The 25,616-nt window shown below is 35.6% G+C and overlaps 4 protein-coding genes across 4 annotated transcripts; all 4 read left to right on the top strand.

Annotated features, from left to right (window-relative positions):
* Positions 1–3,370: 3,370 nt before the first annotated feature.
* LOC139900637 (F-box/kelch-repeat protein At3g06240-like) lies at positions 3,371–4,429 on the top strand. The gene has a single exon (XM_071883401.1). The coding sequence runs from the start codon at positions 3,371–3,373 to the stop codon at positions 4,427–4,429; it is 1,059 nt and encodes a 352-aa protein (XP_071739502.1).
* A 4,387-nt stretch (positions 4,430–8,816) lies between these two features.
* On the top strand, positions 8,817–9,836 carry LOC139900638 (F-box/kelch-repeat protein At3g06240-like). Its single transcript, XM_071883402.1, has one exon. It carries the CDS (start codon positions 8,817–8,819, stop codon positions 9,834–9,836), a length of 1,020 nt encoding a protein of 339 aa, XP_071739503.1.
* Positions 9,837–11,675: 1,839 nt separating this feature from the next.
* LOC139897049 (pentatricopeptide repeat-containing protein At5g13770, chloroplastic-like) lies at positions 11,676–13,833 on the top strand. Its single transcript, XM_071879695.1, has one exon. It carries the CDS (start codon positions 11,712–11,714, stop codon positions 13,560–13,562), a length of 1,851 nt encoding a protein of 616 aa, XP_071735796.1. The 5' UTR covers positions 11,676–11,711; the 3' UTR covers positions 13,563–13,833.
* A 9,387-nt stretch (positions 13,834–23,220) lies between these two features.
* LOC139900639 (uncharacterized) lies at positions 23,221–24,009 on the top strand. Its single transcript, XM_071883403.1, has one exon. It carries the CDS (start codon positions 23,221–23,223, stop codon positions 24,007–24,009), a length of 789 nt encoding a protein of 262 aa, XP_071739504.1.
* Positions 24,010–25,616: the final 1,607 nt, after the last annotated feature.

Genomic DNA, 25,616 nt, shown 5'->3' on the forward strand with positions numbered 1-25,616 from the left:
AGTTGGCTGAATCTGCTCTAGCAAAGGTTACAGCTTGGGAAGAAAAGTTTGATTTGATTGAATTGCCTGAGGGAGAGACTGATAATCAAATGGTGGAGGCACCTGGTTCCTCCAAAGCTACAACACTGTCAGTAATTCCTCTTAAAATTGATTATAGTTTTAGTAATTTCTTTTCTAAACAGGATGAGCTCAAGCATTCTGTTGTTTATGATGATTTAGAAGAGGGAGAGATCCTTCACAACTTCACTAGAGCTGAGCTGGACGAAATGGTGAGTCTAGAGCAAGAAGAAGCTAAAGCTGCTGACGCACAGTCCGATGATCCTCTATCAGAGGATGATTCTTTTGGGCCTGAGATTTTCGAAGATCTTGATGATCGAGATGTTGATGATTTAGTTGAGGATGTTACTCATGAAGATTTTCCTATATATCAAAATGATAAGAATGAAGATCTTCCGGGTTTTGAGAAGTTGTTTAGAACTGATGATGAGATTTTGAATAGAATGTGTAAAGAGAAGGAAAGGACAGAGGTTTTGCCTGAAGGTTTCTTGCCGGTTAAGTATAATGATGAAGTTGTTGAGAAGTTAGAAGCTGATTGGCGTGATATATTGAGAATCAGAAAATACTGTGAGAAACCGAAGCTTGAGCCAAAGTATTTGAAGATGATTAATTTGAGAAAGAGTGCAAAAGGAAGAATTCTTGCCTGGGCGTACATTGAAGAATTCAACATGTTTGCGATTAAGAGAGAGTTTGGCGTTGATTATATTAAACATGGTCACGAATTCAAATCACTGCCGTATTTTGAGCTAATGCAGATTGCCAGGTTAAGAATGTTATATTGTGGATTTGGTGATCGATCTTCGTTGCTGGTGAAGAAGATTCGAATTGCTTTTAATTCAAAGAATTGGGAAGGTTTTAGGCCACAATTTCCTAGGATTAGTTTCAAGGTTAATCCTAGAACTGGTGAATCTAGTGAATCTCGAAGGATTGTGAAGTATAAGCGAGCAAAGACTATGAAGAAGGTACCTTTAAGGAAGTTGCCGCAGAATTGGAGTCAGAGATTCAGATGGTGGTTTTATGATGATCGTTCTGAAGAAGCTGTGATTGTTTTGGATAAGCTGAAAGAAGATGATATTGATTGCATTCGTGTGTTGGATCCGATCTGGTTAAGAAACTGTACCGAGGCTGATATTTTTACATTGTATTACAATCGTATGCTCTATCGTCGTGAAAACAGGGTACAGGCTGAACAGTATGTGAAAGTAGCTAAGCTGTGCTACTTGAACAACATGGTAATCGATCCGTACGAATGAAGAATATAATGACTGAAGATGTTTGAAATAGAATTAGGTCTTAGGGGGAGTTTGTTGATGCATAATCCCGAGTTCTATTATGTAATACGTTCTATTAGTTTTGTATTTCGTATTTCAGTCATGTATGAACATTGTCATTAATACTTCGTATGTGAATTGCTTAGTATAATGTAGTAAAATGGTTCAGAGCAGTTGGTTGGCTGCTCAGACCATCGACCGATGGTAGGGACCATCGGTCGAGGGACTCTCACCATCGGCCGTAGGTCTCAGACCACCGGCCGATGGTCACTGAAGATATATATATATATATATATATATATATATATATATATATATATATATATATATATATATATATATATATATATATATATACGGGTTTTGTGGTTCATTGTGAGGTTACACACCACAAACCCTTTAGCCGACGTATCTCTCTGTGTTCATCGTCCCAGACCAATTCCCAACCGAATACAAAGCTCTAGGCATTGATTATATCAACTATTTGTTGGTTAGATTGATCCCGAAAGTTGATTAAGTATTCGACTCGCCCTAGTTATCGTTTCCGCCGTTAATCTAGGTTAATACGTTTGATCTAAGGTCTATAGTTCGCCTACATCATCATCGATGAATGTCTCACATAAATGCAGTAACTATTACAGGTTAGTTGCTATCCCTTTCTCTATATTTTTGACAATTAATTTATACGGAGTAAAAGTTACCCAAATAGCTGGACCGCAGGTGTTAAGCATGATAGTTATAATCAGCACATGATTACTGGGTTGATGTAGGTGCAATATTATTTTTAACTAACACAATTATTGAAATCTGATTGACTAATAGTTGATGTTGGAAATAACTGAGTTATTTGTTTAGTAATCTTTATGCTGTTTATCTAGTTTGGAGATTTTATTTAAAGCTCCACATTTTCTTTTATTTAAAAAAAGGTATGCATATGCATGGTAAATCATTGATGTAAATATTACTTATGCTACCTAGTATCTACAGGATGAATTATCTACTTTGCAAATAGTAATTATAGTCACTACTTCTCCTTGTAAAGTTCTTTTTGTTTCAAATATCATGAGTGCCCTGATTTTGTTAAGTGTGATCTTTTTGGTATCTTAGTTCAAGTAATTATTACTTCTTGACAAGTTCTATTCATTTATGTTTGGGATGTCTAAAGATTCATTAGGGCCTGACCCATCTTGGTCAAGAAAATTTTCTGACATTAAGTGGCTGACCTTTGAGTTAGTAAAATGGGTTAAGATGGAACTTTAGAATATGTGATTCTAGTTAGATATTAATCAATTTGGGTAACTTTATAAAAGATCATCATTAGATGCTACCGAGAACTTACAAACTAAATGTTATTGCTTGAATTCTAATAAATAGTTTAGCTATGTACAAAATCTTTGATTGATCTCCTTCTATGGTCTAACTTAGCCCAAAGATGAACTTTTAATGTTTTTATTACAATTGTATATGTGAAAGATGTTATTAGTGATAAAACGACCCTCAAATCGGCCCCAAGAGATACACGAGCTACATGTCCGTCACAACATGAGAGACACTTGCCCCGCACAATCTGAAGCAGTGGACTAACCGGGTATCTCCAGGTTTCAACTAAAAACTATGGTCGGAGATATTAATTAGCCACTACTGTAAGCTTATAATAAGCTTACATTTCCTTTATCAAGTCAAATGAATATGCCCCTCGATTTCTGTGGTCTATTTCAGCATTTATTACATGTAATGTTATGCGAATGAATATGCTCAAAAATAAAATGTAATAAAATCGAAACAAATATTTTGTTTTTTTTTACGTCTATTTTCATTATGAGCTTTCTGTCCGTTACGTTACTAGTTCACATGTTTTTTCACTCGTTCACATTCTTCTCTCTGATAATTTCATCTAGTGAGACTTGTTTCTTGCTTCTACACAGTTCGATCCTTTTCTCATATCTTTCATTCATGTTTCTCTGTGTGCAATTACTTTCTTTCTTATCCGGTCGCTGATTTGTATCAATTTCCATCATAAGTATACATTGCCTAAAATCTAAATGGAAGAGTCTTTAATGAAATTATCTAAATTTGAAGGACAACTTCCACACGATCTTGTTTTCAAGATTCTTGAAAGGTTGTCTTTTAAATCAATGCTAAAGGCGAAGTCCGTTTGTAAACAATGGCGCGATGTAGTTTCCGATCCTTCTTTTATCGAGGCGCACCTTTCTAAAAGCTATAGTCTTGGCCGCATAAGGTATATTCATGGTGCTCCAATGATGAAATCTGTTGGTTTGGATGATCAAGAGACACGGTATGAACATACCATTCCGACGACTGAATTCTCAAGGTATGTAGAAATTTTAGGGTCTTGCAATGGCTTGATTTTATTGGGCGATGGTGATCGTAGCTATTTTTTGTGGAACCCATCTACGCGATTGCTTAGAAGTTTCACGGGTCGTTTTCTATTTAGGGGAGAATTTAGGCACTTCGCACTAGGTTACGATTCAACAACTCGTGCATATAAGGTTGTAAGGATTGTTCGTGTTCATAGTCATAAAGTATATGATAGATTTAAGGCCCCTTCATATGAAAAATCAGTTTACGATGTAACTAGTGCTCATGTGTATAGTTGCAAGACTAATAGTTGGAAGAAGATTGAGCATTTCCCATATGTCATCTTTGAAGACGCACAAGGTGTGACTATGAACGGTTATCCGCATTGGATTGTCTTTTGGGATCATTTTGTTGAATATAAAGATAAAGTTATAGTTGTGATCGTGTACTTTGATTTAGTTGAGGAAAAGTTCAAAGAATTACCTAAACCTAGTTGGTTAGTGGAGTCGTCTTCTTATAGTTTTGGTTCTTTTGAAGGAAAGTTATGCTTTATTCACTATACAACAGTGCGGCAGCGAGAGATTCGAGAGATTTGGGTGATGGAAAAGCACGGGGAATCATGGATAAATGTATCATCTAAGATTAATATCAAGAGGGTTATTCTTCGAGGTTGGAGTTCTGGTCATCCGTATGCCAATTATAGTCGTGAAAAGCCGTTTATTGGAGCACAATATGTTGAGAGCCTAGTCTCTCCTTATGCCGGGAATGATATGGCTGGATGAAGGTTCTCTCATGATATTATTTTTTTAGTTCTGTTTGGCATTTGGCATTCATATACTTCTGTTACTAGCCTCCTTTACTAAGGTGCGTTTGATTGCCTCTTTCTTAATTGAATGGTTCAGCGTTCAATGTTGAATCGTTTAGCATTCATTGCGTTTGTATGTGACATGTGCCATTGATGTTGAGCCATTATGCAATCTGTGCTGAACCATTAGAGTTGAAATACTCTCTTAACCATTGAACACCTACGTTTACACTGATTTACCATAATAATAAGTAGAGCCAATGCGGACTTCGCCGAGGGAAGAGCCGCTACGTTTCCTTTAATGTTTAATACATTGATTTTACATCATTTGTATGGTTTATTCAGAATGATTATCAAACAGATTGTCGTTAAGAGTCCACTTCACTTAGAACCCGTGAATCATTATGTTTTATCAAACGCATCCTAAATGTGTATCGTCGTAGATGCCCATGCTAAAATATGTTCCGTTTAGTTTACAATATTACTTGATTGTTTGTAAGTGGTAACAAATTAATCAGGTATTCATTGTAAGGTGATGATTGTTGTAGAAACTATTCAAATGTCTTTAACCGTGATGCATGATCTAATTGTGCTTGTCATGCTTGTCATTCTGCAGAAGGTTTCTAATTTCTATGGAGGATGAAGGAGCACGTTGTTGGATTGACTAGAAGGTGTTTTTATTCTCCGAACTAATTGAGTGTATGTTTCTCTTTTGTTTCTGCGTTTTAAATACTTGTTACATGGGTGAAGAGTTGGATATGAGCTTTGTTTAATTGTTTCCTTTTATGTAATGCTTAAGACTTCTAGGTATCAATTTTCATCTTTTTAGTTATGAGCTTTGATAATCACTGAAGTTAGCAACTCTGCACAAAGTTGTTACAAAGCAGTAGATACAGTGCTATACTATCGCGTCTTTTTGGGCGTAACCATTAAAATAGATCAAATAAGTGACTGAACAGGTTGGTCGGGTCGGGTCGGGTCGGGTCGGGTCATGTGCTTTGTCTTATGTGCTGGTAAAGTATTATCTGGGTTGATTAAAGTATCGACTACGGAGTATTATTTATCTCTTATCATATACGTGCAGGGTTAAAGGGTCTTGGTGTCAAGATCCTCTCTTTATGTAAATGTGTCTGATTGTTCTCTACCAAAATGGTGTTTACGAGTATATATATATTTTTTTTTTTTTGGTAATTGCAACGCACTATTAAAAAAAAAAGAAAAAAGTACTCCGTACTCCGTACTCCATAGTATATCAATTGGGTGGGAGACGACCGAAGTGATTCAAGAAAATATTTCTACTGCAACCCGCACTATTAAAACGGTTCTAGTATGAATTCATCCAAGAAAGTTACCTCCTTTCTTGGATGCTTTCAACTTATCACCCAATGTCATTTTGGTCGTACGACTCTATCCAAGAAAGTTACTTCATATGAATGATGTATTGGTTAGCATAATGCTTATGTGTGAAAAGTATCCTTCAAATTATTATGTGCATTCATACCATGTATGTTACTTTAGGCACCAACGGTTTTCGTAATTCAAAACCTTAAAGCTTCAAAATCAAACTTTCTTACAAATTAACCAGTCTCTTTGCATAACATATTTGATTAGAGAGCTTGATCAATTGTATAATTTAAAAACCATCTCCATTTAGCTGAGTGATTACTGTCCTTCCGGATGTCCGAGAGGTCTCGAGTTCGAGTCTCATCTGGGGATTTCACAATGCAATTTACTTTGCAGTGGGTTATAGAGTCCTGTGAAGTTTCTTGCCTAGCACAAAAGTGAGCTTTTGAATTTGTGATTACGAATGTATATGCTGAATTACTGAATGATATTATTAGTGAGAAAAATATGTACCATGCCATACGATTTTTGTCGTCTACTTCAACATTTATTGCATGTAATGTTATATGATGAATATGCTCTTAAATAGATACCGTTTTTTAAAAAAAAAAAAAACAAAAACAAAAACAAAAAAAAAACAAAAAAAAAACAAAAAACAAAAAACATAAAAACGCTCCCCACCTCTTTTTTCCGGTGGTCTGTTGCTTCTCCCTTTGGTGGTTGAAGTTTGCTCCGGCAGTTATAGCCACCACTCACCGCCGTTTTTCGTGGTGATTTTTGGCTATGGTTGCTTGTGAGTTTCTTCGCCGTAGTCGGCTTTTCTTCTCAGGCACCGGATTTCGTTGCTCTCTCCTTTCCGGTGCTGGTTCGGTGGACCACCACGCTGTTGGTGGTGGTCAACAATAGATCGTGGTGTTGGGGTTCCCTTCCTCTGTTCCCCCTCGTTACCTGAGTGCAGCGCTTCTCGGTGGCCCACCACCCCGTTGGTGGTGGTCACTTGACTGTTGACTGGTCACGACAGTGGTCTACCACCCTGTTGGTGGTAGCCACTGTCGTTGGTTGTCTGTTTGGTGGGTTGTGATGGTTGTGCTATGCTAGGGTCAGTGGTCTACCACCCTGTTGGTGGTGACCATCGGCACTTCGTGGTTCCGTTCTCTCCTTTATCAGGCGGCATTTGGACGCTAGTCGATGGCTATTAGTGGCGGGGGGTTTTGATGGTGGTGATGTAGGGCACATGAGCCTTGTCGGGGTAAGGTTGGGTTGAGCTGTAGTTTTGGGTGCTGTCTTTACCTTTTTGAGGTTCTCTTGGGTTTTGTCCAGGCGACGATCTCCCTATTAGAGATCTGGTTCAAGATGTGGGGGTTCGCTCAGAATTTTTGCGTTTAGGGCTTTTCTTTTGGCGGCTCGGGAAGCTTTGCGGACGCTGGTTTTTCCTGTTCTGTTGTTGCGAAGGCAATAGGCCAGATCGCTGACGCCGTTTTGTTTGTTAGGTCGTGTGTCTGTGTAGTATTATCGGTATTTGAGATTCCATGTGGTTATAACTATAGTTGTATTTTGGTCTCCTTGTAAAACGTGATTTCTCACCCAGTTGATTTGCCCTTTGAATAGTTTTGTTTAGTACAGCTAGAACTCGTTTTGGATTCTCTTGTATGTGCTGTATGAGTTGATTCTCAGATCTGTTATTAATGTTTTCGTTTTTTCGCCAAAAAAATTATATATGCTCTTAAATAAAGTGTAATAGAATCGAATACAATATTTTATTTTCTAAATATCATGTATCACGAATTAATTTATTTGGAGCTTTCCAACCGTTACATTTCTTCTAGTGAGACTTGATCCTTGTTTCTGTTAGATTATGGAGACATTTATACAAAACGAGAAAAAAGAAAGAAAAAAAAAACTGTTCCAACACTTGCACGGATTTTGCAGATTTCGGGAAGCGTGAAGCAGTCAAATGCGGCGCATCTTGACATGGATGCGGCGCATTCATCGAGCAAAATAGTCCGAGAGTTATTGATGCGGAGCATTGAGCTGATATGGCGCATCAGGGGTCAGATGCGGCGCATCACCATCTCGATACGGCGCATCGAGTGCTGGTACATGAATCTGGAACGTGGAATTGAAGGGATGCGGCGCATCACCTCTCAGATGCGGCGCATCGCCTCTCTGTCAGCAATTTGGCAAGTTGCAACCTCTACATCCGAGCATGCTTTGACCTCCTTTCACTTTAGGTGCAAAGTTAATCACTTTACACCTAAAATTAGGGCTGTGATCATGCCATTACAAGGTGGAAAGCATGGCTAGTTGGTAAACAAGATGATTACTTGTCATGATGAAGATTCCTAGCTAGTTGTCATGGTGTTCTTGTTTTCTCCTATATATAGAACTCATTGTATGCAATTGTAACATACCAAATACAGATTCTCAGTAATAAACACTCTCTAGTTGGTCCGTGGACTAAAGCAATCACACCGATTGCATATAGCCACGTTATATCTTGTGTCGTTCTTACATTTACGCATTTATTATCTTTCGTTCATTAAGTGGGTTTGAGTGATCTTGATAGAATCACTACTCGGCTAGTAGTCTTGTAGAATTACTAGCGTTGTTTGGGTCCTAATATCCTAACAGTTTCTACATAGTTCGATCCTTTCCTTATTGAGTACTGATGCAAGATCGTTAATGGACAACAAGTATGGGCCAGGGTATCAACGAAGGCCCAAAGTTCCAGTGGGTCTGCTCGTCGTTGTGAAATATTATGATCTGCCAGAAAATCGATTGGGCCTGGGTTAAAGTTTCGACTATGACTTAGGGAGGAAGACAGACGATCTCGTTTTTATTTATAATTATTTTGTTACCATAATTTTTGTTTCTTGTTCCGGTATTTATGTTTGGATTAGTTTTTGTTATCAGGCATTTTTTTTTTTTTTTGGATTATTATTTTTACGTGAAAATGTGAAATAAAAGAAGCCGGAGGCTCCTTGTGATATTCTCTATTCAAATTGCACTAATAAATCAAAATGGTCAAGTCACTAAAGCAATGTTATAGTAATGTAGGACAACTTCCACGTGATGTCGTTTTGAAGATTCTCGAAAGTTCGTCTCTTAAATCAATGCTAAAGGCCAAGTGTGTTTGTAAGTTATGGCGTGATGTAGTTTCTGATCCTTTATTTATCAAAGCACACCTTCATAAAAGCTATAACCTTGGCCGTATAAGGTATATCAATAGTGCTCCAATGATGCAATCTATAGAATTTTCAAAGTATGTACAAATTTTAGGATCTTGTAATGGCTTGATTTTATTGGGCGATGGTGAACGTAGCTATTTTTTATGGAACCCGTCTACGCGATTGCTAACAAGTTTCACGGGTCTTTATCTATTTAGGGGAGAATATAGGCACTTCGCACTTGGTTACGATCCAAAAACTTATGCATATAAGGTTGTAAGGATTATTCGTGTTAGCAATGTTCAGAGTTGCAATAGATTTAGGCCCCCTCCATATGACTCCAAGTATTACGATGTAACTAGGGCTCATGTGTATAACTGCAAAACTAATATTTGGAAGAAGATTGAACATTTCCCGTACGTCATATTTGAAGACGCTCAAGGCGTGACTATGAATGGTTACCCACATTGGATTGTGTTTCGGGATCATTTTGTTGGTAAAAATGTTATAGAACTTGTCATCATATACTTTGATTTAGTTGAGGAGAAGTTTAAAGAAATGCCTAAACCTTGTTGGTTGGTGGAGTCGTCTTCTTATAGTTTTGGTGCTTTTGAAGGAAAGTTATGCTTTATTCACCATATAAGAGTGGGTCGACGAGAGATTCGAGAGATTTGGGTGATGAAAAAGCATGGGGGATCGTGGATAAATGTATCTTCTGAGATCGATATCGAGAGTGTGATTATGCCAGGCTGGAGTTCTGGTCATCCTTATGACACGTATAAAAGTTGTAATGATTCTGAAAAGCCATTTGTTGGAGCACAATATGTTGAGAGCCTAGTCTCTCCTTATGGCGGGACTGATATGGCTGGATGAAGGTCCTCTCATTATATTTTTTTGAGTTCTGGTTTTGGCATTTATATAATAATGTTGTTACTACCATCCTTTTTACTAAGGATGAGTTTGATTGCCTCTTAATTATCCTTCAGTGCGTTGCGTTTGTTTGTGACTTTTGATTTATAAATGATGTTCATCCATCTGTGAACCATTTAGAGTTAAAAAAACCGTCTTAACCGTTCAACACCTACATTTCCTTTATTGTCCTCCTTATACTATATACAGAATTTTTATTAAACAATCATATTGCTTTATTTATTTATTTATTTATTTATGAGGTTAATACATTGATTTTATATCTAATTCATCCAGAAGAATTATGAAGCAGGTTATTGTCTTTCAGAATCAAGTCACATAAAACCTCTGAATTGTTTAGATTTTGAACCATTCAACACTTAATGTGTATCGTCGTAGATGTTCATGCTAAAATACGTTTAGTTTACTTTATAGTGTTACTTGTTATTATTTGTTTGTAAGTGGTAACAAATCAATCAGGATTCATTGTAAGTTGATGATTGTTGTATAAGACCATTCAAATATCTTTAACTGTGATGCATGCAATGTTGCAAAAGTCGGCCGACTTGACACACGCGTCGGCTGACGCGTCCGGCCGACTTGACCGACGCGTCGTTTTTTAGGCATGGCCGATGCGTCGTTGCTAAAAAGTCGGTCAAAGGTAAAAAGTCGGTCAAAGTCGGTCAAAGTCGGAAAAAGTCAGTCAAATTCAGAAAAAGTCGGTCAAAGTCGGTTAAATTCAGTCAAAGTCGGTCAAAGTTAGTCAAAGTCGGTCAATCTTTAATTTTTTTGTAATATCGTTAATAAATGTTCATTGTTCATGTTTATAAATATAGTTTATATTTTAAGATTCGATTTATATGATATTATATATAAATATATATATTTAATAAAACTATTTTAAAAAGTCAACGTTAGTCAATACCCGTTGCGTCCCCGTTACGTCATCGTTGCGTCCGACGCGTCGTGTTTTAAGCATGACCGATGCGTCCCCCACTCGCGTCTTTTACAACCTTGGATGCATGATCTAAATGTGCTTGTCATTTTGCAGAAGGTTTCTAATTTCTATGGAGGATGAAGGAGCACATTGTTGGATTGACTAGAAGGTGTTTGTATTCTCTGAACTAATTGAGTGTTTATTTATTTATTTATTTGAAGAGTTGAATATGAACTTTGTTTCATTGTTCCCTTTTATCTAATGCTGAAGACTTCTAGGTATAATTTTTCATCTTTTTAGGTATGGGCTTTGATATTCACTAAGTTAGCAAATAGCAACTCTACACAAAGTTTAAAAAAACGGCCCTAAAACTCAACAAATAGAGATAGGTCTAATGGTTCTTTTAAATGGGTCAAATGGATCGAACATAACAAGTTTTATTCATCAGATGCAAGCGATCATTGTTGTATCATTTATTATGTAATTAATATTTTCTTACATGTATAAAGTGTAAATACAAACGTAAAACGTAATCTGACCTGTAAAAATAGATGACCCGTTTGGACCCATTTAAGACCCATTACCCAACCCAACCCAACTCATTTGGACATGTTTAAAAATTTGACCTTTACCCAAACCGACTCAACCTAACCCGTATTCCAGGTATACTATACACCGAATTCACCCCTTCACTTTCAACTCAGTTTTCTTATTATGCTTTTGCTTTAATTATTGCATTTTATCCAAACAACCAATCCTGAGTGCTGACACAAGTAACATATGAGTGGCTCACATCAACACATGTCACAAAAACAATCAACTATATCTCATGTCTCATTCTCTCTTTCAATTTCACCTCTCAAATTTCCCTCCATTCATTTCATGCCTTATCTTCACAAACAATGGCAATTTCCACTTCTTCAGAGTGGTCATTAGCTTGCATTCATCGCATTAAAACAACCCACAAAAACCTCACATTTAATTCATCCAATAACTCACCAATTCAGTTACTTGTTCCCCCTCATTCCACATCATCATCTTCAAGAATCTTGATCTCCAATTCCTCACTAATTTACCCATCACTCTTTTTAGAAGATGAAGAATCCACTGATTCTTCCCTCCAATTTGCACTCAATCTTCAAGACTTTCAAGATTTTCAAGATTTATCACTACCCCAACAGGAAAGTGTCAATCTTTTTATATGCAAAATGTTCAAAGATTCAAAAACTGAAGCTTTGGGGTTTGAGAGTTACGAGAAAGCCAAAAGAATGCAGGGTTTTGTGCCTTCAAGATCTACATTGCATAATCTTATAAGGTATTCATTGCGTTTAAATAATTGGAACTCAATTTGGTCAATTTCTCAAGATTTTGGGAATTTTAATGTTTACCCAGATGCCTCATCATGTTGTAGCTTAATAAGTAGTTGCATTCGAGCGAAAAGATTTAAACTTTCTGATAATTTACTTCATGTTTTGAAATTTGAGAAAGATGTTGCTGTTTTGAGTTTCAATGTGGCCATGAGAAGTTATAATAAGCTTCATATGTATAGTAGTACAGTTAAGGTTTTCGATATGATGATATCTTCTTGTATGCAATTAGACGGCGAATGTTATGGCCACACTATGGAAGCCTATCAAAAATTGGGTAAGAACGATAAAGTTATATCCTTGTTCAAAGAATTCGAATCAAGTAGTACCGAATGGACACCATTTTACTCACAAATTTACAGGATTTTATGCGAGTCGTTAGCAAAATCAGGAAAACCGTTTGAAGCTCTACATTTCTTTAGGGAAATGATTAAAAAAGGGTTCCCTGAGGATCCTTCTTTTTACTCTATATTAATCAATTCGTTTGCAAGCATTCGAGAAGTGAAAATGGTTGAATGTCTTTTGGAAGAGGCTGAGGGGAAGAAGATGTTAAGGGACCCCGCGGTGTTTTTACAAGTCGTGTTAATGCACATTGAACTAAATCTACTTGACAAAACTCTTGACGTCGTTTCATCAATGAAACGCGCGAATACAAGAGTTTCGGATTGTATCTTTTGCGCTATTGTAAATGGGTTCTCAAAGAAAAGAGGGTTGACTCAAGCCACTAAGGTGTATGAAGATTTGGTCTCAAATGGGTCGAACCCTGGTCAAGTGACCTATGCATCGGTCCTAAACGTTTATCGTAAGCTTGGTTTATATGACAAAGCAGAAGAAGTATTTTGGGAAATGGACAATAATGGATTTGACAAATGTGTTGTAGCTTACTCTAGTATGATTGCAATGTATGGTAAAGTCAATAGAATTAGGGACGCGATGAGACTTTTGGCGAGAATGAAAGAAAGGGGCGTCGAGCTCAACGTGTGGATTTACAATTCGCTCCTTGATATGCATGGGAAAGTTTTGAACTTGAAACAAGTTGAAAAGATATGGAAAGAAATGAAAAGAAGGAAAGTTACGCCCGATAAAGTAAGTTATACGAGTATTATAAGCGCTTATAGTAAGGCTCGAGAGTTTGATATGTGTACGAAATATTATTATGAGTATAGGCTTAATGGAGGTTTGATCGATAGGGCGTTGGGTGGAATTATGGTAGGGGTGTTCTCAAAACTTAGTCGAGTTGATGAACTTGTGAAGCTTTTGAAAGATATGAAAAACGAGGGAACGGGTTTAGATGCACGACTTTATAGATCATCGTTGAACGCTTTACGAGACGCAGGTGGGCGTATTCAAGTTAAATGGTTCGAAGAGGGCTTTGATCCTAGCTGATAAGGAGATTGTAAAAAGTTTGGAGGGGTAATTCCTATGGAAGACTTTTAACTATGAATAACAAAATGATCATGATATCATATGACTTGCATTTTTATGTTGGTAGATTTGTTTAGGATTTATGGCCAAATAAGCTAATTTCAACTTTCAGATCTTCTATTGTATGCATTCAATTTTCTAAGTTGTACTATTGTACGCATCAAGTAAATTGTACAAGTGTACGGTTAATATGTCGAAAAATTTACGTGATTGATCCTTCATGTATGCCCAATATTGCACGTTCGCCACTAATATTTATTTTTAACGCGGTTGGTCCTAATATTCTTCTTCAATCTCCTCCACTCACATCTTCATCTTCATCGTTAAAAGAATAAGAACCCTAATTTTAACAACCAACATTGTTACCTTTTACGAAGATATTACCACACTTGCAACTTTTTCATTAACCGTTTTATTGAATGCCCTAAATTCATTATCACACCTAAATTTATTCCATTTTTACAGTATAATAAATGTAAACACTTACAATCACTCAAATCTCAACCGGTTACAACATTTGAATTATTATCACTTTAACATCAATAATTGTTTTCACGTTATGGAGTTCTTTGAACCCAACTAATTTTCTAAACTGTTTTCACATACAAATTAAGAGGAGTTTAATACCGATTGATTTATCATCAAAAATTGTTTTCACATACAAAATTGTTCATCATTTTAACATCAAAAATATTTTTCATATACAAAATAAGAGAGGATTATTACTACTGCTTGTTAATCGTTTTACCCTCATAATCATTTTCACCTTCAATTGATTTTCTAGACTTACAAAGTCTCAATAGAAACTCACTCTTTCTTTCTCCGATCAGATTCATTTGTGTCAGAGCTCCGATTTAGAAACATCGATGTCAGAACTCTGATTCCCACCATCATTGTCGCCACTCTTCCTTTATCGGTTAGTAAAATTCAATCTCAAACTTAAACCAAATATACTGTTTTTAAAGAATAAAAAGATATATGCGAGACAGTGATGAGCAAGGTTAAAACGGATTTTAAAGAAAGAAAAAGATATATGTGAGACACTAATGATCTAATTTTGTTTAGAAAAAATAGATGATGGAATATCTAATAAACATGCGGAAGATGAGCGGAAGTGTACATGTTATAACAGGTTAAATAGATACAATAGAATAATTTAAATAGTTGAATGCATAAAATATGAGATTTAAAAATTAAATATATAGTAAAACATCTATAATTTAATATTCGATAAATTAATAACCTCGATAAAATTAATAATATATCTGGTCCCAACTTGAGACCAGTACAAAATTGAACCACAATCGATAAAATAATAAGATAATAATTTTTTTTAAATTCCAATGTAAATATATTGATCCCAGCAAAACTATAAATTAATAATTACTAAAGTTTTCTAAAATTATAGGATTCTCTTGTAAACAATGAATCTATAGTCATTCGTTTTATTGTGAACTTCAAATCTATATTAAGTTCATCTTTAAATCTCTTCATTGCACTTAAGAGTTGAGTCATCGTATTCTCTAATCCGTGAATGTCTATACACTTAAGAATTTTGAAAATCATTGTTTATATTTATTCAAATAGGTAAAGCGAACAAACATGATAATTTTGAAGGTCCTCAATGCATTAATTTGAGAGTTGCTCACAAATATAAGCCAATTTTTTAAATTATTAATTTATTAAATTATCGATATAATGATATCTCGCTAAATTAATAAAAAATTCTCAGTCCCAACATTATTAATTTATAGAGGTTTCTCTGTATACACTAGGTATTTAGTGAAAATTAAATGCATCTTCAGATAATTTTACTCATAGTTTTATGCCTAAAACTTATAACACTGAAATAAATAATCTAATAATTAACAACCTTCTATTCCCCCCTCACAAGTCCATAACATGACCAATAATTGATCTTAACGCGTATTCATCCTGCTGGTTCGCAATCGTGGTTGAGTAGTTATGGGGAAAAACTCGGGTGGAAAAACTAAAAAGAAACGAAACCTAGTTGTAGAACCTAGGGTTCTTCGTAGTCGTACGATTGGGGGAGTGGATACGCTGGTAGACTCGTCTGATTCTTCTGATAGTGAAGATTCTATTACTAAACCTAATGGAAAAGATGGAAATCAGCAACGAATCGATGTGGTAAACGTAGTGCCTGTTGTATTCAATGCCTCAGGTAAGAAGGAGGAACATGTTAGCGTTTATATGGAGTCAGATTCGAAAGATAATGGGGGAAAAAACACTGTTTAAGGAATATGAATTTCCAGTACTGGGTGGGAGAAGAGGAGTGACAGTTCAGGCGGTGCAGGGTGAAAACATATCTACTCCGATAAAGATTGTTGCTACCGATAAGATAGATGAACAAGGTTCAAAAACTACATCAATGGAGGATTTTAGGGAGAATGATGATATTGCGAGTGTTCATTCTGTAGATATTAATTTGAAAGATGAATTTGTTTTGCATGATCAATCTCATAGCATTCATTCTAAAGATCATGAGACAATTCAAAGTGGAAAAAAGGAACAACAAAGTGTTAATAGGGCTCATGGTGGGACAGGTGGACAAGCACATACACAAAACTTACCACCTCATGCCACTTATTTGAATGCTACAGCTGGTACTAAAATTCATAATAAAGTTAACTTTCGTTTAATGCAACACGTTGATAAATTGGATGAAGGAATTGATGTGGAGCTGCCAGTATCATCTGTAATGGAGGTGGTTGATCGATATAGCAATACGCTATATGGTTATTTTTTGGGAAATTGAGTGGCGTATCCCGTGGTAAAGAACTATGTTATGAATGTGTGGGGAAAATATGGAATTGAGAAGACCATGATGAACTCTAAAGGAATTTTCTTCTTCAAATTCGCCACATCGAAAGGAATGCAAGATGTAATTGAGAATGGCCCTTGGATGATTAGAACGGTACCGATTATTCTCAAAAAGTGGTCAGCAAATGTTTCTTTAACCAAAGAGGACTTGACGAAAGTCCCAGTTTGGGTCAAATTACACGACGTTCCATTGACAGGGTACACAGCGGATGGTCTTAGTATGATTGCATCTAAGATTGGTAATCCTATTATGTTGGATTCTTATACTAGTACCATGTGTGTTGAGGCATGGGGTCGACCGAACTACGCACGTGCAATGATTGAAATAATAGCAGAGCATGAATTGAAATCGAAGCTTAATGTAGCAACCCCTGGTATTAATGGTGAAAGAAGCACGGTGGATACGGTTACAATAGAATATGAGTGGACTCCTCCGCGCTGCTCAGGTTGCAAAATATTTGGTCACCAGGATGTGCAATGTCCAAAGCATATTGATCCTCCCGTGGTTACGAAAATAGTGGATAGTGATGGTTTTCAAGCAGTGCAATCTAAAGGAAAGAATTCGGGCCACGTTCAGGCGAGAAAGGAGAAAGATGGGTATAATGTGGGAAAAGGAAAACCAAAATTTGTGTATAGGCCCAAGAAGAACGGGCCTCAAAGTGATAATAATAATGGCTTGCCGAAGGTTGATGTGACGATCGGTCCAAATCCATATGGACAATACGTCATTCATTGATTTCATTGCGAGGTATTTGACCTCTATATGATATGTTTTGTAAACATTGCATTCTTTTGAAAAGGCACACCATAAATGAATATTTAAATCAAAGGTTTTCGACATCTGATGATTTCTACATATAGACAATCACCGTAAATAATAGTTTACAATAGTACTTCCGTTGACAATGCAGTCAAAATAAGATACATGGTGATAATTTGGTGAATGCAACGTTTCCTTGAAAAGTATGTCATGTAAGACTCCATGCACATAGCTTGTCTAACATATAAGCAACAGCGGAAGACTTCTAGGAAACCTGAGAATAAACATGCTAACAAGTGTCAACACAAAGGTTGGTGAGTTCATAGTTTTAATGTTTCGCATAATCTGTGTATAAAGGTGGATCACAAGATTTCATTTGTTTCATCCAGAAACGTTTATCAAAATATTCTACAAGATTGAGCACCCTGGTAACTAAACTTAACGTATATATAATTTGTACCCTTTGTATAATCATCTTAATAGTACACGCAAACCAACGTGTACGCTTCTCAAATAGCATACGTCCGTTAAAAGGCTAGTGCTCTAGCTCGGACGGGGGTATCAAGCCCTATGGATCCATATACTACTACTCGCGCCCACCAGTTCTTATAACTGGCAGTTACTAGTTACCAAAGCTAAGGGATTTTCGGTTCAAACTCAGTGTAGAATTTAGTATGTACTTGTATCCATTGCGTTTAAAATAAAGTGCATGTATTCTCAGCCCAAAAATATAGATTGCAAAAGCAATTAAAAAGGGAGCAAATGAAACTCACCTTAGCAGCACATAAAGTTGTTCACCAAAACGTGATCGAAACTCGGAATATCAAATAACCGTAGATCTCAACCTAGAGAACATATGTTGGTCAATAAATGTCTATCAAGCTAGGTCAGGTCATAGTGTATAACAATCCTAATGCTCGAGATCGACATACAAAAGTTATCCAAAGTCGTTTCAAAAAGTCAATTTTGACAATAGTTCAACAAAACGAGACATACCTTATATAAGGATTCATTTACTTGGTTGGTAATATTCAAAAATCCAATTTATCAATCTCGTAAATAAGTTGTTTAAATCTTAATTGTAGATTCAAAAGCAATTTCAATTAACGTTAATCATAATTCAGTTGATCATATCTTTTAATCCGTTCATCGAAATTATTCGATATCTAAATGAAAAGTTATTGATTTTTCGCCAGCTTTCCAAAAACATGTATATCATATACCTTTTACCAGTAATATATGTATTTACTTCTTGATTCATCATAACTGTTTAACGACAAAATTTAGCATACAAGCATGCATAAATATATATACTCGAGCACTAGACATGGATACACAATTAATGTATAAAAGATAAAATATGAGTGCTTACGTATCAATATTGAGATTCAATATTGTAGGAAAGTACGCAGACGCAACAGAGATGATAAACACTAGATTTGATTCATAAATATACCCTCGAACATTACCCATAACCTCCTTGACAATAACCCATAATTTCCTTAGCTCTATCCCGCTCAAAAACCTATTTTGAAGGTGACACGCTCATAACCTCGTCGTAGTATTTTAGGTATATATACTACTAATAATAATATTATAATAAGATTAATAATAATAATAATAATAATAATAATAATAATAATAATAATAATAATAATAATAATAATAATAATTATTATTATAATAATTATATAAAAAAATAATAATACAGAGGAATGAATCGAGCTTTTATAGTATGTGGCCTGCTACAGTACCTCATGCGATCACATGAGTTTTCAGTGTTTTTACCATGCGATCGCATGGCCGCCTTACCCTGTTTTTGTTTGCTAGTTCGTCGACATCAAATAGTGTTTTACTGTAGCAAATAGTAGTTTACTGTAGCAATAGTGTTTACTGTAGCAAATCACTGTAGCAAAGTAGCAAAATACGTTTTCACTGTAGCACTGTAGCAAAATACGGTTTCACTGTAGCAAATAGTGTTTTACTGTAGCAAATAGTGTTTTACGGTAGGAAAGTCATTTTACTGTAGCAAATAGTGTTTTACGGTAGGAAAGTCATTTTTACTTGTACATATATATATATATACATACATATAATTGTTCATGAATCGTCGAGAGCAGTCAAATGTAATTTAATACATGAAACAGTTCTAAAATTTTAAGATTCAACTTCATAGACTTTGCTTATCGTGTCGGAAACATTAAATCATTTAAAGATAAAGTTTAAATTTGGTCAGAAATTTTCGGGTCATCACAGTTGATCATGTGAATAAAAGAAGGTTAGATGGTGGGACAAGTAAGGGTTCAAATGTGAAGATTCATAACTCATTTAGAGCTCTTAACAATGATTATAATTTAGTGGATGAACCGAGTGATGTTGAATCTAAAAATGATGAAACTGCTGAATTTATGGCAGGGAAAAAGGATACTAAGGCATCGAATCCGTTTGGAATGAAGTCCGGCTGGTTGTAATTTGTCCTTGTTAAAATGGGTTGTTAGGTCTTCGTGTTTTGCTAGTCCTAATTATGTATGTAGGATCTAGTTTAGTTTGTGGTTGTCTGTGAGGCCGCAAGGTGCGCTTGTGATCGTTTATTCCTATTTGTACTTCTATTATTTTTTAATAATATTCACCGGGTAAAACCCTTTACCCAAAAAAAAAAAAAAAAAAACATGACCAATAATATATAAAGTATTTTTGAAATGGAAGGAGTAAGATTTATAAAAGTCCAAGCTTCTAGTATTTTTTTGGGCGACAAAATAACGCCGTTAGTCTTTAAACTTTGTATCAATGTGACTTTTTTCTTTCTTTCTGACTTAGATGACTTTAAACTATCTGATTGTTACATGAATAACCTTGACACTAACGATGGTAAATATTTCTCTGTTAAGTAGCATCATGTACAAAGCACTGAAGGGTATATTCATCAATTCATTTCCCCCCTCTATAAGTTCCGTCTTCATCTTCATCCCTATTTCATAAATATATAGACAAAAAAGTACTCGTATCACTTTTTCAACGTAATTCAATGGCACACTCTACTTGACTTTGTGATTCTATATCTTTATGCAATGTATACATATGTATACATGTGGTTATCGGGTAGTTGAAATATTTTGGAGCAAAAACCGGGCGTTTATTATTCATGTATTTTGTTTTTTAGATTCTCGCTAATTTTATAAAATAATTGCGTTCCATAAAAAATACACCGTACTATAACCGCTAGCAAAACGTATCTACTTAAATTAAAAATTGCTCACAAAGTGACACAAAATTATGGGTGAGAGAGAAAATAGAGAGAGAGTGGGGGCAAGGAAGAGCACGGCAAGGGCAGGAGCGGGAGAGTCTTATGGTAACTATAATGGTTTCTATGCAAACAACATTCACGGGGGTACAAATTGAAGCCGACTTACGTCGTACATGTTCTTTAATTTCTCGGATGATTGAAAAATTATCGATTTCTGGAAACTTTTCAAACAATACGGTGTGGTTAGGGATGTCTATGTGGCAAAGAAACGTCTTCTCAATGGCCGAAAATTTGCCTTCGTGCGTTTTGCCGAGGTAAATAATGCTGAGAAGTTATTAAACTCATTGCAATCGGTTAAGTTTAATGGTACTCCAATCAAAGTGTTTATGGCAACCAACCGGCCACCAAAGGATGCGAAGGGACAACATGCTAAAGATGGCGGTGCAAACGAATCTAAGGATGCTGGGAATAACAACAATCATCATGGTTTCAATTGTTTTCATGATGGAAGAAAGTTCTCTGACTTTTTTGCCAACGGTAGAAAAGATGATGATTTGAGAGACATTTTGAACGAAAAAAGGAATAAACATGAATACATTCCAAAGAAAGCAGGTAAAGAGGGTGATGAAGATAGGAGTGGCGGTAATGAAAATTCTAAATCTGTTTTCGTTAAAGAGAACGAATATCCTGATAATAACGATCCATTAAATCATTCTGTTGTTGGAGAAGCCGGGAACAGTGGTGTTTTCAGAAATCTGGATTCAATTCTTAAGGATGAAGGATATGAAGAGGTTGAAGTGAAGAGACTTAATGGGCTTAGTGTCTTGTTTGTATTTCCAAATGTTGATGCTGCAAAAGATGTAACCAATGGTAACCACAAACTTACCAAATGGCTGCACAAACTATGCATGTGGGATTTCAATAATTGGCCAGAAAGTAGGATGTCATGGTTATCAATTACAGGAGTTCCGATACCGTGTTGGTCAGAAAAAACGTTCAAGTCTATAGCGGAATGGTGGGGAGTAATATACATAATGGAGAATTGTGAGTTTAAGGGTAACCAAAGTTTGACTAAGGGTAGGGTTTTTGTTAAACTATACGAGCCAACAATTGTCAATGATGCTATCAAGCTAATCTATAAGTCGAAGGTCTACTTTATTAATGTCAAAGAAGAAGTGGTGGATGACGGTTTTGAAGAAAAAGAGTGTGGTTGTAATCATATACCGAAAAAGCACTGGTATAACTCGGAAGAGCTCTCAAGTGATGGGTCAAATTATATTGATTCCGATAAGTTAGTTTCTGATAACGATTTTATCAAGGGTCAAGAAAATATTCGTCCAAAAGATGATGATGAATTAAGCTTATTCAATGGTGTTTTAAACAGTGACAATGAAGATGATATCGTTCAGAACAATGATAACAGTAATGACGGTGATGATAGCAATTCAGATGATGATGAGCTGCCGAAAAACCCTTGCAATCCGGCGAAGGGAGGCACTGCTAACGTTGAAGGTGAAGGGTCTTCTTTTGTGGGGATCAAAGTAAGAAATGATGATTTTGTTGTGAACGAGACAGCTGAGGATCGGTTTGAAAAAGTTTCTAGTCCCAAGGAGAAAAGTGACATTGGAAACCCTAAAGACGTTCTAAAAGATAATCATGCGTCCGAATGTAATGAATGCTGCAGTAGCCCTAGGTCCACATCAAGAATACCAAACGTGGGGAATGAGTCAAGACAAGGTGACATTGGGCCGTTTGTAAATGGGATTGGGCTTACTATTAATAATTGTAACGGGCCTAACAAAAAGGTAAATGGGTCGATGGTCTACTCAGAGAATGTGGACCCTGGGTTTGTTGGGCCTAAAAATGGGCCCGATAACACTGGATCAAATCATTCGAAAGATATAGAAGATGGGGTCTCTATTGACAACACCGATACAATTCCTGTTGTGAATGTGCTGTCTAATCCAGCAGAGGCAAAGGGTGAAGAGTTTATGGCGAGTGAATCTATTGATAATCTTGGTCAACAAGTTGAAAAGGTAAAGGTTAACAGGAAAATGGGTAAAGGCAAGATCCCAAAAGGAAAGATCGATTCAAGTAAAGGTCCCCAACAGCAGGGGAGTCAAAGTTTAAAAGCTTCTGATGGTAAGAGCTCAAAGACGGCTGAGGTTTCTAACTACAATAATTGTTATTGGAAAACTATGGGTAATTATAAGGCGTCGTCTAGGATCATGAGATTGAAGAATAGGGCACAGATGGGTGTGAATTGTGGTGATTCTTCTAAGTACCTGTGTAGAGGATGTGGATTTAGATCAAAGAAGACTTAAAAAAAACTAAACCTTGTGTTTCTTCTAAATCCATAAATATGGATGAGCTGAGGCGTTATGGGGAATAAATCAGCCTAAATTGGCCTCCCTCTGATTCTCAGTAAGTCCCTTTTGTTTCTGCTTCGTTATATTTTATTTTTATGAAGGTGTTATCTTTGAATGTTCGTGGTTTCGCGGTTAAGGGGAAGTTCGGGTGGGTTAGGAGCATTTATGTTAGAGAAAAACCGTGCATAGCAGCTTTTCATGAAACTAAGTGCGGTACTTTAGATGATAGATGGATTAATACATTGTGGGGGGGGGGGGGGTTCCAACTTCGGGTATGTCCAAAAAGAAGCATCGGGTAGATCGGGTGGTTTGTTGGTTGTTTGGGACTCTAATGCTTTTGACATTATTGAGTGCAACGGGTGTGATAATTTCGTGGCAATAAGGGGTAAATGGGTAACGTCGGGAATGGAATCAATTATCGTTAACGTGTATTGTCCTCACAATGATCGGGATAAAAAGGCCTTGTGGGACTCTCTTGATGGGTTAATTCATAGTGTTGATACATCGTGGCTACTTGTTGGTGACTTTAATGAGGTAAGAATCTCAGAGGATCGACTAAATTCTCAATTTATTCAAAGTAGGGCGGATAGATTCAATGAGTTTATCAATAGGAATGGTTTGATTGAAATTGATATTAACGGGAGAAAATTCACGAGTATTAGCGATGACGGTTTGAAGTTTAGTAAGCTTGATAGATTCCTTGTCAACAATAGTTTCCTAAACTTGTGGGAAGATCTTTCGGTAATTGCTTTAGATAGACATCTTTCAGATCATTGCCCTTTGGTTCTAAGAGATAAGTATATTGACTATGGTCCAAAACCATTTAAAATCTTTGATGAATGGTTCAACTATGAGGAAATGGACAAAGTTGTGGTGGATGCGTGGGGACAACCAATTAGGGGCTCGAGAAGAGGTTGCATGTTTAGAGATAGACTAAAAAACGTCAAAATGACTTTGAAAGATTGGAGTTCAAAAAAATTCGGATGTCATGACAAGGAGATTGAGGCTTATAAAAAGGAAGCCATGGAGTGGGAATTAAAAGCCGAATCGAATGTTCTCACGGATTTGGATCGGGAAAGATGGTTGGAATGTAGGCGTTGTTGGGTTGAGAAGGAAAACATCAAATCAAATATGTTAAAACAAAAGGCGAGATTAAAATGGACGTTGGAAGGGGATGAAAACTCAAATATGTGATTGGGTTATCAAAAGATAGAATGGACGTTTTCCCATATTGGGTTATCCTTCGTCGTGTTCCGATTTGGGAAGCATCTTATGGCAAGCGGTAGAATGGGTCTCATGTTATCTAATTTGGAGGAATAAGAACCAAAAGTCTTTTAAGAAGATATCATGGACCCCTCTAAAAGCACTTAGCGAAATTCAAGTCAAAAGTTATGATTGGGTTGCGAAGCGTTGCAAAGTGAGAAAGATTGATTGACATGTTTGGCTACATAATCCAAACTCTCTTTTGTTGTTGTAATGTATATAGAAGTTGTGATAATTTACTAGGCATAGGGTTCTAGCTCGGTATTCCTTTGCTTTGCGAAGAATTGTATAATGTACATACATTTCGTTTCGAGTAATATAAATTTTTTCTGCTTTTCAAAAAAAAAAAAAAAAAACGTATCTACTTATAAGATTAAGGTGTATTGGTGAGTGATATTCGTCCTAGGAAATGATCGAGTGAGTGAGTTCTGACATTGTGTTCGGATCCTGTTAGTGACTCATTATCGCCGTTAAAAACGGTACTTGTACATATTGGCCAAGTACCTATCAAGCACGACAGTAGAGGCGGATCGGAAATTATAAATGACCGTAGCACAATATTTTCCCATATGGTACATACTATACTACTAGTGAAATGACCCGTAAAATCACGGGTTTGTTTAAACGAAACAGTTTAATGATATGTTTTAGGTATTAAGTGAATGTAAATGCTAAAGTCATTTAGTTTAATAACCCGTGGAACCATAGATTCCGACTAAGAAACTTGGTCAGTATAAATGAACTACATTTATTCTCCCACCCCTTGTTCCAATTTTCATCACAATTATTATTTTTTTGTCATAAAAGCTACATTACAACATTTTATTGGGACATGTATTTCGCATACATATGTAACATAATTAATCCCGTAAAGATGACCCAGTTTTGAATAATAATAATATAATAATAATAAAGTTTGCTCTAAAATTGAGTATTTATATTTATAATAATAATTATTAATAATAACAAATGTCTCTTTAATTTTATTTTTTTTAAAACTAAAATACAATTATTATATGAAGGCTGTACAATATGCTTCAAAGTTTATACATGTGTTAATGAGATGTTTTATCATAAAGTTGTATATATATGTTTCAAATATTTTACATATGGTCATGGTAGTGTTTTACCATAAGGTTGTACATATTATTTCAAATATTGTACATATGGTCATGAGGGTATTTTATTATAAAATTATAAATAATGCTTTATATATTATACAATTAACATGTTAATAATTTTATTTAAAATAATTAATTATTTTAATGACATCATCAAGTTAGTTACTATAAATACAATTTTTTTTTAATTATAAAATATTTAGGATTAATGACATCATCTAAGTGACCTAGATTTTTTTTCTTTTTCTTTTTGATTTTTCTTAACAAAGGATTTAGCTTAATAATGACATCATCATTTTAGCATTTTAATAGAAACTATTGATTAGTGTCAAGTAAAAATGGGAAAAAAAATTAATTCAACATGTAATTTTTTTTTTTAAAAGGCAAAAACATATAATTATATTTTAAACTTTTTTA

The sequence above is a fragment of the Rutidosis leptorrhynchoides genome, chromosome 3 (genome assembly GCF_046630445.1).
Source record: "Rutidosis leptorrhynchoides isolate AG116_Rl617_1_P2 chromosome 3, CSIRO_AGI_Rlap_v1, whole genome shotgun sequence".
NCBI classification, from domain to species: domain Eukaryota; kingdom Viridiplantae; phylum Streptophyta; class Magnoliopsida; order Asterales; family Asteraceae; genus Rutidosis; species Rutidosis leptorrhynchoides.